Source organism: Cuculus canorus, chromosome 7 (assembly GCF_017976375.1).
Source record: "Cuculus canorus isolate bCucCan1 chromosome 7, bCucCan1.pri, whole genome shotgun sequence".
NCBI classification, from domain to species: domain Eukaryota; kingdom Metazoa; phylum Chordata; class Aves; order Cuculiformes; family Cuculidae; genus Cuculus; species Cuculus canorus.
Window position 1 is genome coordinate 19,008,331 of NC_071407.1, and position 13,023 is coordinate 19,021,353.

General features: G+C 40.3%; 1 protein-coding gene across 8 annotated transcripts in view; it reads right to left on the reverse strand.

Moving 5' to 3' along the window:
* WDFY4 (WDFY family member 4) overlaps nt 1–13,023 on the reverse strand; it is a 151,477-nt gene that overhangs the window by 29,554 nt on the left and 108,900 nt on the right. For all 8 annotated transcript variants that reach the window (XR_008450752.1, XR_008450755.1, XR_008450753.1 and 5 more), the window contains 3 exons: nt 9,117–9,270; nt 5,895–5,986; nt 190–402 (listed from right to left, as the gene is read on the reverse strand). Coding sequence is in view for 1 of the 8 variants with exons in the window: in XM_054072005.1 (XP_053927980.1) it covers nt 190–402; nt 5,895–5,986; nt 9,117–9,270 (459 nt within the window). In the remaining 7 variants the exon portion in view is untranslated. The remainder of the gene's footprint in view (nt 1–189; nt 403–5,894; nt 5,987–9,116; nt 9,271–13,023) is intronic.

Sequence of the window (13,023 nt, forward strand, 5' to 3'; positions counted from 1 at the left end):
AAAGTGCTATCACACACATGTATGTGTGTGCATACTGATGTTGTACACAACATGGAGAAGTCTGTAGCCCATCTTTCAGCAGATTTGAATCAGAACTGTCTCTGGTTGAAGTTTCTATTATTGCTTTCCAGTTAAAATACTATAAGGCTCAAGTAAATTTTTCTGTCTACTGTCATGATAAAGCAGTACCTGCTTTGGTATCTGTCCAAAGTTGCTGATAAAACCTAAGATGGTGCTCTTAATCAGGGGATCTTTAATGTTGTTGAGGTCCATCTTGTCTCCATAGAAGTAAGGGTGATAGGTGTTAACTGCCTCCACTGCAGCTGAGCCATGTTGCTTGTGACCAAAAATCAGATCTATCCAGTGATGGAGGTGTGCACTGACGTAGTCACTCTCCAGTGCCTAAAGCCAAAGGAAAATTAATTCACTAGAGCATGTCCATTACAAATATATCACCACTTTCCAATCCCTGCTGGAGATTTAAATTCCCTGCAGTGAATCTTCACACTTTCAGTTCCGCCAATACTATCGTTTACAGCACATACTCAGAAAATGTGACCAAAGAGATGAAGGGTAGAACCCTACAGGAAAAAGGACAGAGTTCAGCATGCTTGACTTCACAGACACTGGAAGCAATATCCTCAGAGACAACACAGTCAGGTTCTAACCAAGCAAAGTGCAAGCACTCTACAAACCTTGGCACGTTCTGCAGCTTCCAGCATACATTAAAGCCTCTACTATCATGTCTTCACCAATGCTGTTGCTGACAAAAGATGGTTTAAATGATCAAAACATTTGTTAGCATTTGGTACCACCGCGCTGCTTTATAGATAAACCACAGGTGAATTAAGGTACTAGTCTATTTGTAGAAATGTACCTTAGTTCTGAATCACAGAGTGGCAGAGAATTTACTTGAGAAGATACATATAAACAGATTGTAAAGCAACATGACTAGAAGAGCGGCTTTAAGTTGGGTCCGAAGGATATAACAGGAGAGGCTGCATGTCACAAACCAGTAACAGTGCTGTAAGACAAGACAGGGAAGGAGTTTTGCAATAGCAGTTAGGGTGCAGCCAGGATGCTGTATGTCAGAAGCTTCAAGACTGCTTGGATCTGATCAGAAAACTCTTTGCTACCCTTGCAGGGCTTAAGCACCAGATCTCCTCATCCCAGAAGAACTCAGGGTCTGAACGTTTTTCCCCTAAATAAGAAATGGCTAACTTGCTTACATTTGCTACCCAGAGTGACAGGTGTTTGGATGACTGGAATCAGAAGAAACAATTACTGCTGGACAAGACAGGGTGATATGCTGCAGGGCAACACACCCACCCCAGCATGACCTCCCTCCCAGCAGGAAACATGTGCTTGGAAGTCCCAGAGAGCAAGCTCATAGGCAGTGGACACAAGTTTGATTTGAACCTTTGCCTACCTCCAGTTTAGCCTGTCTTACCAACGAGGGTCACTAAATGCTACTGCCCCTGCCATCACCTGCCTCTCCAAATTTTTGTGCATTCCCAAACGGCCTTGCCCAATGAGTCAAGCATTATTAAAAATACTTTCCTATCTCCAAATCATTTGACTGCAACACTCCCTGATGCTCAGTTAAAGGTCTCCCAAGCACACCATCCTACCCAAAGCACAGTAGAAATAAACAAACTAATGGTATCCAGAACGATGGCTCATTTCACAGAGCAGACAGTTAGCCCAGTGCAGCTGGTTTAAATGACCATGCCCACAGCTATAACGATCACAGGGCAGCTCAGAGAACAAGGATAGCATACAATCTGTGACCTGCGAACAACAGGAAAACACTTTTGAACAGACTCAGAACTCATTCTCATTAATAAAAGCAGTTAGTCCATGAATTACAAACTGTAAATTTTGCCTGGCATCACTGCCAGAGCAAAACAAAGCAACCAACAGAGTTGTAATTGTGCAGACTCTCAGTATTTCATTGAGCACTATGACAAGCCCAGCCAGGGAGGGACCACTTGCAGTCTAAGGAGGAAGTAAATAAATTTCTTTAGTAGACTAGATTCCTAGCTTATTAAACATGAAACTGGAAGCTACTCACATTTTTATGTGAAGAAAAAAATCTTTGCTCTTGTATTCTTTAAAGCAATAGCCAAACTCAGAACAGTGTTGACCTGGATCTGTTTAACGCACCAAACTCACTGTGAAGCCTCCCAACAATGACCATAAAACCAGCAACAAGTACATCCAGTCTGGTGGATCATTTCAGGGGAGACAGAAACCTTGTTTCAGAATTCAAGGTCTCTAACTTTCCACTTCAAGGTTAGAAGAAATTTCCCAGTCAGACCAATGAACTTTCCACAGGAATATTTCTTGTGCCCTCCCGTGTAATGTAGTAGTAGTTAGGGTTGGAGAGAGAATATCAGGCTGCCTGCATGTGAGGTCTGATCAGGTCTGGCAAATCATTAAGATCCCGAATTTATAAACATAATCTTTCATTTGCCAAATTGCTCCTATTTGTGATTTCAATTAATTTGTAGAAATTGTGTGGCTTTATCAGCTGTGCCAATGTTATCAATAGTGCAGCTTAGTGGAAGCAGATCCGTGAAACAGAACAGATGGTAGAGAGGGCCCAGGATCCACATTATGTGCACTGTGGGGGCTTTACTTTAAAGTAGATCTAGTCTGCTCCCACAGGCTGAATGCCACCAGCATCTGGAGAGCACAACCGGAGTGCAGCTTTTGGTTTCATTTAATCCAAAACAAATCTAGTTCACACAACCCAAAATCACTCTACAACGAGAACAAAACCATGCTATGCCAGGATGATTGATATAATCAATCCATTTCCAAACTGCACCCTTGTGCCAAAGTACAAGGCAAAAGCAGATGTTCCCCATTGTATCTAAGTACCTCTGGATTGCCCACCATTACACAAGCAACAAGGAGCATAGGTCAGTACCTTACACTGCAAACAAGCCACAATAAGAGACAGCATTTCTGTGTTTGTTTGGTTGTGTTTTTTTTTTTTTTTAAAAAAAAAAACATCGTGTAAAATCGCAACAGTTTTCAGGCATCTGTGGATTTCTGTCTGCAGTACCTCTGTCAGGGAAGGACAGTGTTGTCTTTTGCATGTTTGGGAAACTGGAGATCAGACTAAGTACCCTGGAAAGTCACAGAGAGAGCATGAAACAGTAGAGAAAAGCATCAGAGTGCCTCAAAACTTACCTACCTTCATTAGAGTCATCAGGGAACACTAGGGAACTGTTGCATGTTTGATCTCAGTGGCCAAAACCTATTAGCATTGAGTTGCTTTCCTGCACTGGGGACTGGGCATTCACTAGGTTTAACTCCTCATTTTAGCAAGGATTTTACTTCAAGCCAGCACTGCACGCAACACTTGCACAACTATCTCCCTCCTCAAAGTAGATGAATCATTATGTGGTTATGGGCATTGAAAAACACCCTCAGGTCTCTCTTCCCTTCCACCCCCTCTCTGTGTGCCTAGAGCTCGAGCCGCTAAATCACTCTTTAGGCACCTTCAGAGATGTCTCACTCCGTGATACCTATTATTGTGCATATACAGGAGCTTAAGCAGTGTGAACAGGGCTCTTAAGCTGTCTACATCTTAGTTATTTGGCAAAACCATTCTCTCCTTATACCCTCAAACTAATAGATCACAAACAGGCATAGGAGAGATTCACACTGAAAAATGGAAGCCAAATTCTGGGAGAAATTCAGACACTGGATATTGTTTTCTTTCCAAATCAGCACAAAAAGCCCAACTCTAAAATTTTCTTTTGTATTAAAATCCTTCCCATCCAATTCTAAATTTGGAAAAATTACATCCTTTTATTTTACTAATAATGAAGCTATTTACCACACAATATCCAGTTCAGCCTGTAATCTCATATAAATATTGCAATGAAAAGATAATTTTGAAATGTTCTAATAACAAAGACTGAAAATTGAGATAACATCTTGAGACATTTTCTTGTTACTACTGACACACTCCCATTTCAACAGGACTAGTTCTCTGGTGAAAAACTCTTTCATACATTTTCTTTTTTTCCTCAGGCAGGTGTACTCACTGTGTGCTTGTCAGCCCAGTGATCTGAGTTACACATGTAACTACTACAGAAATGCAAGATAAAAGAAAGAACAAGATTAATGAAGATTCTGTAAAGAGACTGATTAGTTCTTGAATATGCTGTAAATCCCATGTACTGGCTTAGGTTACTAAACTGTGCAGCAGCACACCACTGAGTCAAACTACTAAGCACGGACACGCTTAAGATCTGCTAATAATAGTAAGCAGCTCTTCTCCACGCCACATAATTTGAAATATCATTAATTCACAAGTTTTCATGTATTGAGGCAGAATCCTGGGGCAAAAATTGGTAGATGACTACTTTCGATCACATTTTCAAAATGATTGAAAACAACATTTTTAGTAAGTATATACAAAAGTTACCCATTTCAAAATAGGTAAAGCAGCAAGACAGATATTTAATTTCTTTCAAGTATTTTTTTAGTATTATAGTTCTGGCACAGGTTTGAAGTGAAGTGTTCAGATAATGAATTCACAATAGAGACTAAAGAGAGACTTCCAATCAATTAAACAAACAAAAAAGAAATATCTCACTATATGCTCAACAGTCTTAAAAAAGAAACAAAGGCAGGACTACTGCATAAAAAAGCAAGGGACATGAAAGTAACGGTAACCTGACAGGGCATTGTGGTTGCAGTCTGTTTAAGAGAACAGTGGAGAAAAGAATTTTTACAAGAAAAAACAGTATGACTCTGGTTTTGTTCAAAACAGGAGCAAAAAGTTACAGCAGTCAATGAGGAGGTTGGAGACAGGATTTAGCAATCAGCATTTGGAAAAGTCAACTAAGGAAAGACTTATTGGGAGATATATAAAAAAAGAGAAGATGTTTGGAGCCATTGCTAATGCAATCACCTACAAAGAGATTACAGAGAGTGAAAACTGAACCCCCAAGGACAGGACCTGCATAGTACAGGAGAGGCGAGAAGAACCCACTGAGCTACAAACTGAAGGTACACATGACAAGCCAGGATGACGCAATGTCTTGAAAATCATGGGCTATTTGTTTTGTCCCACCAATACTGACACAAATAATAATCACAGTTATTGTACACAGCAACAATCTACACACTCACAAATACAGATTGAGTCCCTTTTGCCAGAGGAAACCTGACAAGATAATGCAGAGGCAGTATAGTACAGCACGCTCCCTTTTTAGATGTAACAAAATGAGATGCTTGCACCAAGATACTCTGCTGCAAAGTCTGTGCCCAGTGCAACAACCTTCATACAGAATTGCTTTTACACTCAGTACTACATAGCCAGTGACATCATACAGAAGTTAAGACTTCCTAACTATTAGCAGACAGCACTAAATGCAGTAAGTCTCAGGAACGTAAAGATATTTGCTTTCAAATTACTAAGGCTGATTCCATTAAAGGCAGGAAATCACATTAGTTTTTCTCCCTCCAAAATAAAAAAAAATACTTGTAGCCCTTGCATGACTCAGAAGATGGAGGCACATAGTTTAAATAAACACATAGCTGGCTAGCAACAACATGGAACTGTGTGCCCAGAAATGACACATGCCTGCACTTATGTTATGTCCGCGTGCACTGTTGCACTTAAGGGCTGAGATAAGTCCATGCCACAGACTTGAATAATAACCTCATGTCACCTGGTCTGGAAAGCTGGCCTTGATTCTGGGTGAATTGTTAGACAAGTAGACATGCAAAATGAAGAGTCCACATGAACTCTGAAAATGCAGGATGCATTTGAAACTAGCATTTTAATTTCTGACTCTGGCATTCAGAATTTCGTTTTCAGTGGAATCCAGTCCAGTATTTTGTAATGAATCTTGATATTGACTGACCTGTCTGTGCAGGAGGATAAATTTATGGGGGTCTCCATCTGCCCAGGGAGGAAGCTGCACATCTCCCAGCACTGTTCCATCCTGCATACAGCCTGCAGGAATTACAAAGGGAGAATTAAAACCAAGAATCACTCAGCCTACAAATAAGAATGGCGTTTTTTTAAACACTGAAGTCAAAAGAAATTGAGGTGATTTTCAAACATGCAGTTTCAGATTCTACATCAAATATAGTGCCATAGAACATTGCAGAACAAATTTCTACCGGGATTTATGATCCAGTAATAAAGCACTGAGAAGATGTTCTAGTAATTGTCACTAATACAGTAAAAATATGCATGTCCTCAGCACAAACCATTTTAGAACAGACTGCAAACTCAGACAAGACAAACCTGTTGGCACAACTTTCTTTTTAAACATAATCCTGTGGGCTTCACTGCCAGATATTCCTACTAAAGCAGCCACTGAGAGGGATTGTGTTCTCAAGTCCTTTGCAACCTGATTCGTTTCAGAAGGTGAGCATATGTTCTTAAATCAGAGCACAGCATTGCACAACTGGATGAATTTAAATCCAAGAATCCAAGCTGAGGCTCAAGTCTGGAACCACAAGTTTCTTTACAGTGTAGCAGTGAACAGATTCAGATTCTTGGCTTTGCCTATTGGAAAATCTTCCTGTATATTTTGTTTCCTCTCTATTGGCAAGATTCTGGTGTCTTTTTAGGTCCATCCACTTGATTCCACTCAGGTCAGTCTCTTCATCTTGATTTCAGTCAGGCTCTGTTTCTTGGCCTCCTCCCAAGATGAAATTACTCCAATTCTCTAAGATCTTTTTTCCCATTCTACTCTTTTCTTAGCATGTCTCATTTTATCTAGAACTTAAATACAATTATAGCTAGACCTCAAGACCATGGGTTAAGTTGCCTTTGCCATTACCAATTTAGGATGATCTGTAAGGTATTTCTTCCCTGCCTTAATTGTCCACCAACCTATGCCAATACAAAAAGCAGCTTTGCGTTGCAAATGGTGTGATTTTCTATAAAGTGAAGTGAATCAGGAGTGCCATGACTATTTCTGAATACTATTTTTTCTGTATTCTTTTCTGACCCTCCATCTCTGATACAGAAAGGTCTAGAAACAGTGTACATTCAGAAGGGATTGTGATGCTGCTTGAGGCCAGAAACTAAGTTTATGTGCCTTACGCAGAAACTTTCAAGGTGATTATAAGAACATTTGGCAACTTTAATCACCAGAAACATGACATTTAAAAAAACATCTTTGACCAACACCACTTAATCGTCATAAAATTTTCTGGGTTGGGAGAGACATTTTGAGGTCATCCAAAATGTCCGACCCCCCTGCAATGAGCAAGGATATTTTCAACTAGATCAGGTTGCTCAGAGTTCCATCCAACTTGACCTTGAATGCTTCCAGGGATGGGGTTTCTACCAGCACTCTGGGCAACCTGTTCCAGTGTTTCACCACCCTCATTGTAAAAAATGTCTTCTTTATAACTCGTCTACATCTATCTTCTTATAGTTTAAAACCATTATCCCCATCCAATTGCAACAGGCCCTGCTAAAAAGTTTTTTCCCCGTCTTTCTTGGCTGCTTATGGGTTGGATAGATGTACTCTTTGCTGGGTAAAATCCAGCTGCATTGCCAGGCTCAAAGAGTTGTGGTCAATGGAGTTAAGTCCAACTGGTGGCTTCCCCAGGGCTCATTGTCCCTCAGGTTCTGTTTAATATCTTTATAAATTATATGGATGAGGGGATTGAGTGCACCGTCTGTAAGTTTGCAGATGTCTCCAAATCGGGCAGGAGTGTTGATCTGCTTGAGGGAAGGACAGGCTGGATCAATGGGCTGAGGCTAATGGTATGGGGTTCAACAAGCTCAGTGTCAGGTCCTGCACTTGGGTCACAACAGTCAATAAGCTACAGGCTTGGGGATGAATGGCCGGAAAGCTGCCTGGCAGAAAGGAACTTGGGGTTATTGGTTGATAGCTGGCTGACTATGAGCCAGCAGTGTGCCTAGGTGGCCAAGAAGGTCAACAGCATTCTAGCTTGTATCAGAAATAAGTATGGCCAGCAGGACTAGTGATTTTTGCTGTGTACTCAGTACTGGTGAGGCCATCCATCAAACCCTGTGTTTGCTTTTGGGCCTCTCACGACAAGAAAGACATTGAGGTACTGGAGCATGTCCAAAGAAGTGCAATGAAGCTGATGAAGGGTCTGGAGCAGAAGTCTTACGAAGAGCAGCTGAGGGAACTGGAATTGTTTAGTCTGGAGAAAAGGAGGCTAAGGGGAGATCCTATTGCTCTCTACAAGTCTCTGAAAGGAGGTTGTAGCGAGATGGGTGTTATTCTCTGCACTGGGGGAGATTTAGATTAGATATTAGGAAAAAATTCTTCACCATAAGAATTGTCAAGCATTGAAACAGGCCACCCAGGGAAGTGGCTGAGTCACCATCCTTGGAGACATTTAAAAGACTTGATGTGGCACTTAGGGACATGGCTAGTCATGGACTTGGCAGAGTTAGATTTATGGTTGGACCTGATGACCTTAAAGTTCTTTTCCAATCTAAACAATTCTGCGATTCTTATAAAGACACTTTCAAGTATTGAAAGATCACAATAAGGTCTCCTCAGATCCTTCTCAATTGGGGTCTCAATACTGACCTCTGAGGGACACTACTTGTCACTAATCTCCATCTGGACATCAAGCTATTTGACCACTCCATCCAACCAATTCCTAATCCAGTGAACCATCCACCCGTCAAATCCAAGAAGGATGTTTTGGGGCACTGTGTCAAAGGCTTTACAGAAGTCTGGATAGATGACACCAATAATATTTACCTGTCTCTGAAAGTCAAATTAATATAATATATTGTTCATAGCCACATAGATGTGATCATACAGACCAAATTTTCAAAAGCAACTAGAATTCTTGTATCAAAATCTGCCTTTGTCTGACAAAATCCCTTTGCACAGTAACTAATGGGAACTACATTCCCTTCTGAGCTGGAAACTTTGTTCTTCTGACACTGATTCAGATATCAGAAGCTTGTGTATATGTAGTCTTATTTTAATAAAAATTGATATCTCATTGCTAGAGAGCTTCATCAGCCCGCACAATCCAGGGACCAACTCTCAATTCACAATCTGGATCTTTTCACTTGGCAGGATGCTGGGGAGCAGAAGAGGAGCACTGAGGTCCCTTCTAGAACTTACCAAGTTCAAAGTGATTTGCATTGGTTAGGAACTCAGGCAAGTAGAAGAATTCAGGGATGAGTTCCCTGACGTCACTCATGTTGTCTCTTGATGCAGATTCCCATGTGCTCTTGACACTGTGAAACATCCTGTCTGCAACATCAAAACTCCCGCCCTGTGGAATGGAGACAGACAAAAAGACTGCAGTGTGAATATTCTATTAAATAAAAGCAGATTCAGAATCTTAGCCAATTCTGCAATGATCACCTTACCACGCGTTTGATCAGGTGATATCTCCTAGATCTATCCCAGCTCTATTTGCTCTAATCTTTTGTGAGGGGCTGCCTTAGTCCTGGTTAGTAGCTATGTAGGTTAAGAATGCCATACAGCTTGGAGTTTTAACACAACTTGCAATAACACAGAGACAAGCAGAAATTATCATTGGCAACTTGAGCATTAACACTCCTGATGGCAATTAATTGCTTTCACCCCAAACTGATTTGCAAGCCATGGACACAAATTTAGTGTTCGCTTCAGTTGTGACCCAAATAGTTGTGAACAATCTTATGTGCAATTCTCCTGAGAAAATCCTTTGGGGAAGGCGGGTACCTTCATATATACCTATAACATTCATCAAATCCAGGTAAACAGGAAAGGTCCAGTTCCAACACTGGCTTCTGACAGCAAGAACCACTGCCCTTTTGGCCACCTGAGACGAGTATCTGCACACTTACGATGCAACTCCTTTGCATCTACAAACTCTACTAAGTCTGGGAACTGCAACTCAAGAAATGCCTTTTGCCATTATCTCTTGTTAGGGAGAAACTACCGTCATGGCTAAGCTGCCAAAACACAGAAGTCAATAAACACTAAGTTCTGAAGCCACATCACTCTGCTTGTCTTTTGAGATAGACTCCCATCAAAAGCCAACACATATTCCACTAGATGGAAAGACCCCATCCTTGTTTCCCCTGAGGTGAATTCTGACCGTGCTTTTGGTCCAGCCTCATCTCTAAATGACAGCATAGTTCTGCTTTACTTCCTTGCCCTTCTTCCTTGTACCATTGACAACTGTGAAGCCTTCCCACACCCACTCAAGGGACTGAGTGAAAAAGTGGCTAATCACACAAGTAAGCCTAGCTGGAGTTAATCTGATGCACAAGGTCATCTTGTTCTTGATCATTATTAGGCAGAGACCCTTGGAGTCAAATTCAAATTGAAATTAAAACGGAGTAGAAGAAGGACTATAAATAAATCAACAGCTAACAAGTATCTCATTGAAGCATATTAAAGGGCTTTGTATATTTAATGTGCACACAGCATGCTGTGTCTGGTGGTGATTGATGCTTTTTCATCTTTTTTTGCAGCTTTTATGAGAGCTGATGGTAATCTCCTGAGAAACAATATGATTTGTAATAAAAAGATTACCTGTATTAAATAAAAATAATATATACATAGGAAATGCTGTTAGCGCGACAAATCTGGTTAAAGATATTACCACCACGAAAAAATGTGATTTTTTCCCGGCTGTCTAATTCATTTTAGAGAAAGTAATATCTTTAAAACTTAAGCCTGTATTATTTATAAAGGAAGCAATAACTGATTTTCCCATTTCCTATATTAATAAATTTATTTGCATATATTTATATCAGAATTAATGAGTTTTCTCTCTCTATGAATGCAAAAACTGCACTGAAAGGGGAAAAAAAGAATCAAGAATTGCTTTATGCCTTTAGATTGCAAGTTGACAAACTCTTACAGCTTTTCTGCAGCTAGACACAGTAAGTCTCTGCTTTCTTTCCTTTCAGAAGAGGCCTTACACTGTCATCAGGAATACTAGAAAAAATGATTTCTAAAGCTACGTTTCAGTAGGGTATATACAAAGCAACTAGTCAAAGTGATCTCCAGAGAGAAGTTAGAACTTTCCATATTTATAAAACTAAGCATCACTAATCCTTGGTGGTGCTTGAGACCCAAAGACCTCAAAAAAGTTTCTAAGAGATACTTACAAAGGTGCAAAGACTTACCACATGCCTAGAGATGCTGAGAAATAATGAAATTTAGTACTGACTCTTAAGAGTCAGTGACACAATGAAGAATATGTCATGGTTTGAGCTAGAGTCAGTTTTGTGACTAACTCATTTGCTGTAAGTAACTTCATTTTCTGAAAGCTAACTGCATTTTTTTGAGTTGGTGTTCTCCAAAAGTGATAACACGGGGTACTGGTATGCAAAAAGGCCAATGCTTATACTTAACCAAGGCCATCCTTGAGTTGGCAGAAGGAGGCTGCACCTGTGAGGAGGAGCGAATAGTTGACCCTAAACTGACCAACAGAGTATTCCATCCATATACGTCATACTCAGCATACAACTGAAAGATCATGAGGGTTTCTCTCTGTGATGGCCGACATCTAGTGAGGACTCGTTTGTTTCGTTGTATCCTAGATCCGTGTGTTCCTGAACCCAGTTCCTGAGTGCATCTCCCTCCTAGCTGTGGACCCATTTCCTCGTGTCTGCTCTACAGTATTTGTGGTGATGTATAGTCATTGAGGGGTGGGGGTGCAACCGTATATATTTGTATATATTTTATTACTTTATAATTATTTTCATTATTATTAGTATTTCAGAGTAAGAGTAAGAACCCCTATTCTATATAACTACCCTTGAGAGGTAAATGCCAGGACAGAAGATCAACCAGCTAGCTAAAGTGCAACAGTGGGATAAGAATAAAAGCATATAAAAGCTAATTTGAATCAAAAGCAAGTCTCACTAATTTTTGAGGGCATGAGATCCTCGAATGCCGTTCCAATGAAAGACACAAAACAGAAATCATTGTGACTTTTTTGTGGTGCTGAGACCAATTCCTGAAAGGAATTTTAAGAGGTACTTGACTAACGTGAATTACAAGGTACCATCCAAACCTGTCTGATCAGCTACGTTTTTATCCATTCCAGTACAGTATTCAAAGCATATAAATACACTTTTCTCCAGAGTCAGGTCTCAACACATTTAAATGAAGTAGGAAATAACAAAGTTTTGTAAACTCTTTTACGGTTCCCTTACTAGAGGCAATGCTTTCTCACTGGATTCTTCTGTGGCCCAGTATAAATCAATTCTTTGCCTTGAGAAAGAGGATGTTATGCCAACATCAATTCTTCACAAGAAGTGCCCCCAAGTTGTTGCATGTCTTGTCATTTGCATTCAGGTTGGCCATTTGCAGTTATATGCATTCAATTTTAAGATGCTGAGAAGCTATCACAGCACCCAGAACAGTACCATTCCAAGGTCTTAAGTTTGAGAGTACTCCTTTGCTAACTTGCTCATGATTTGATCACACATTTCTCAGGTCTGCTGTTTGCTTGACTGCATCTCATAGTTAGCAATTTTTAAGCCACTACAGGAATAGTCACCTGGGGGAAAGGACAGCAATGAACTCATCTGAACATGCAGCAACAGAAGAGCAAATGAATGAGAATAGAAGAAATTCAACAGCTTCAGTGGATCCACATCCAGAAAAAAACTGCGTGCTTCAGATCTCAGCAACTTTTGAAGATAAATATCCCCACAAAAATGCTGGTTACCTGCTAATCACACACACACAGCTGCAAAGCAGCTATTCAGACTAGGACCACGTTATACATGAAAAGCGTGTCAGTGAGATACAGCAGCCTTTGTTGCTTACAACAAAAAATAACTGTTCCATAGCCATTCATGACTGCAGCTAACATATGGCTCACACAGTGCAATGGTAACCATTGCCTCAGGTGGTTCACTAACCCATCAGCTGCTGCTGGTAACAGTCGATATCATAGGGCTTATTACTTAATTAGCACAGCACTTAATTTGTATTTGTTCATAAAAAAAACCCCAATCAACAAAATCAAAACCAAACAAAAAAAAAAAAACAAAACAAAAAGTACCAGCAAAAC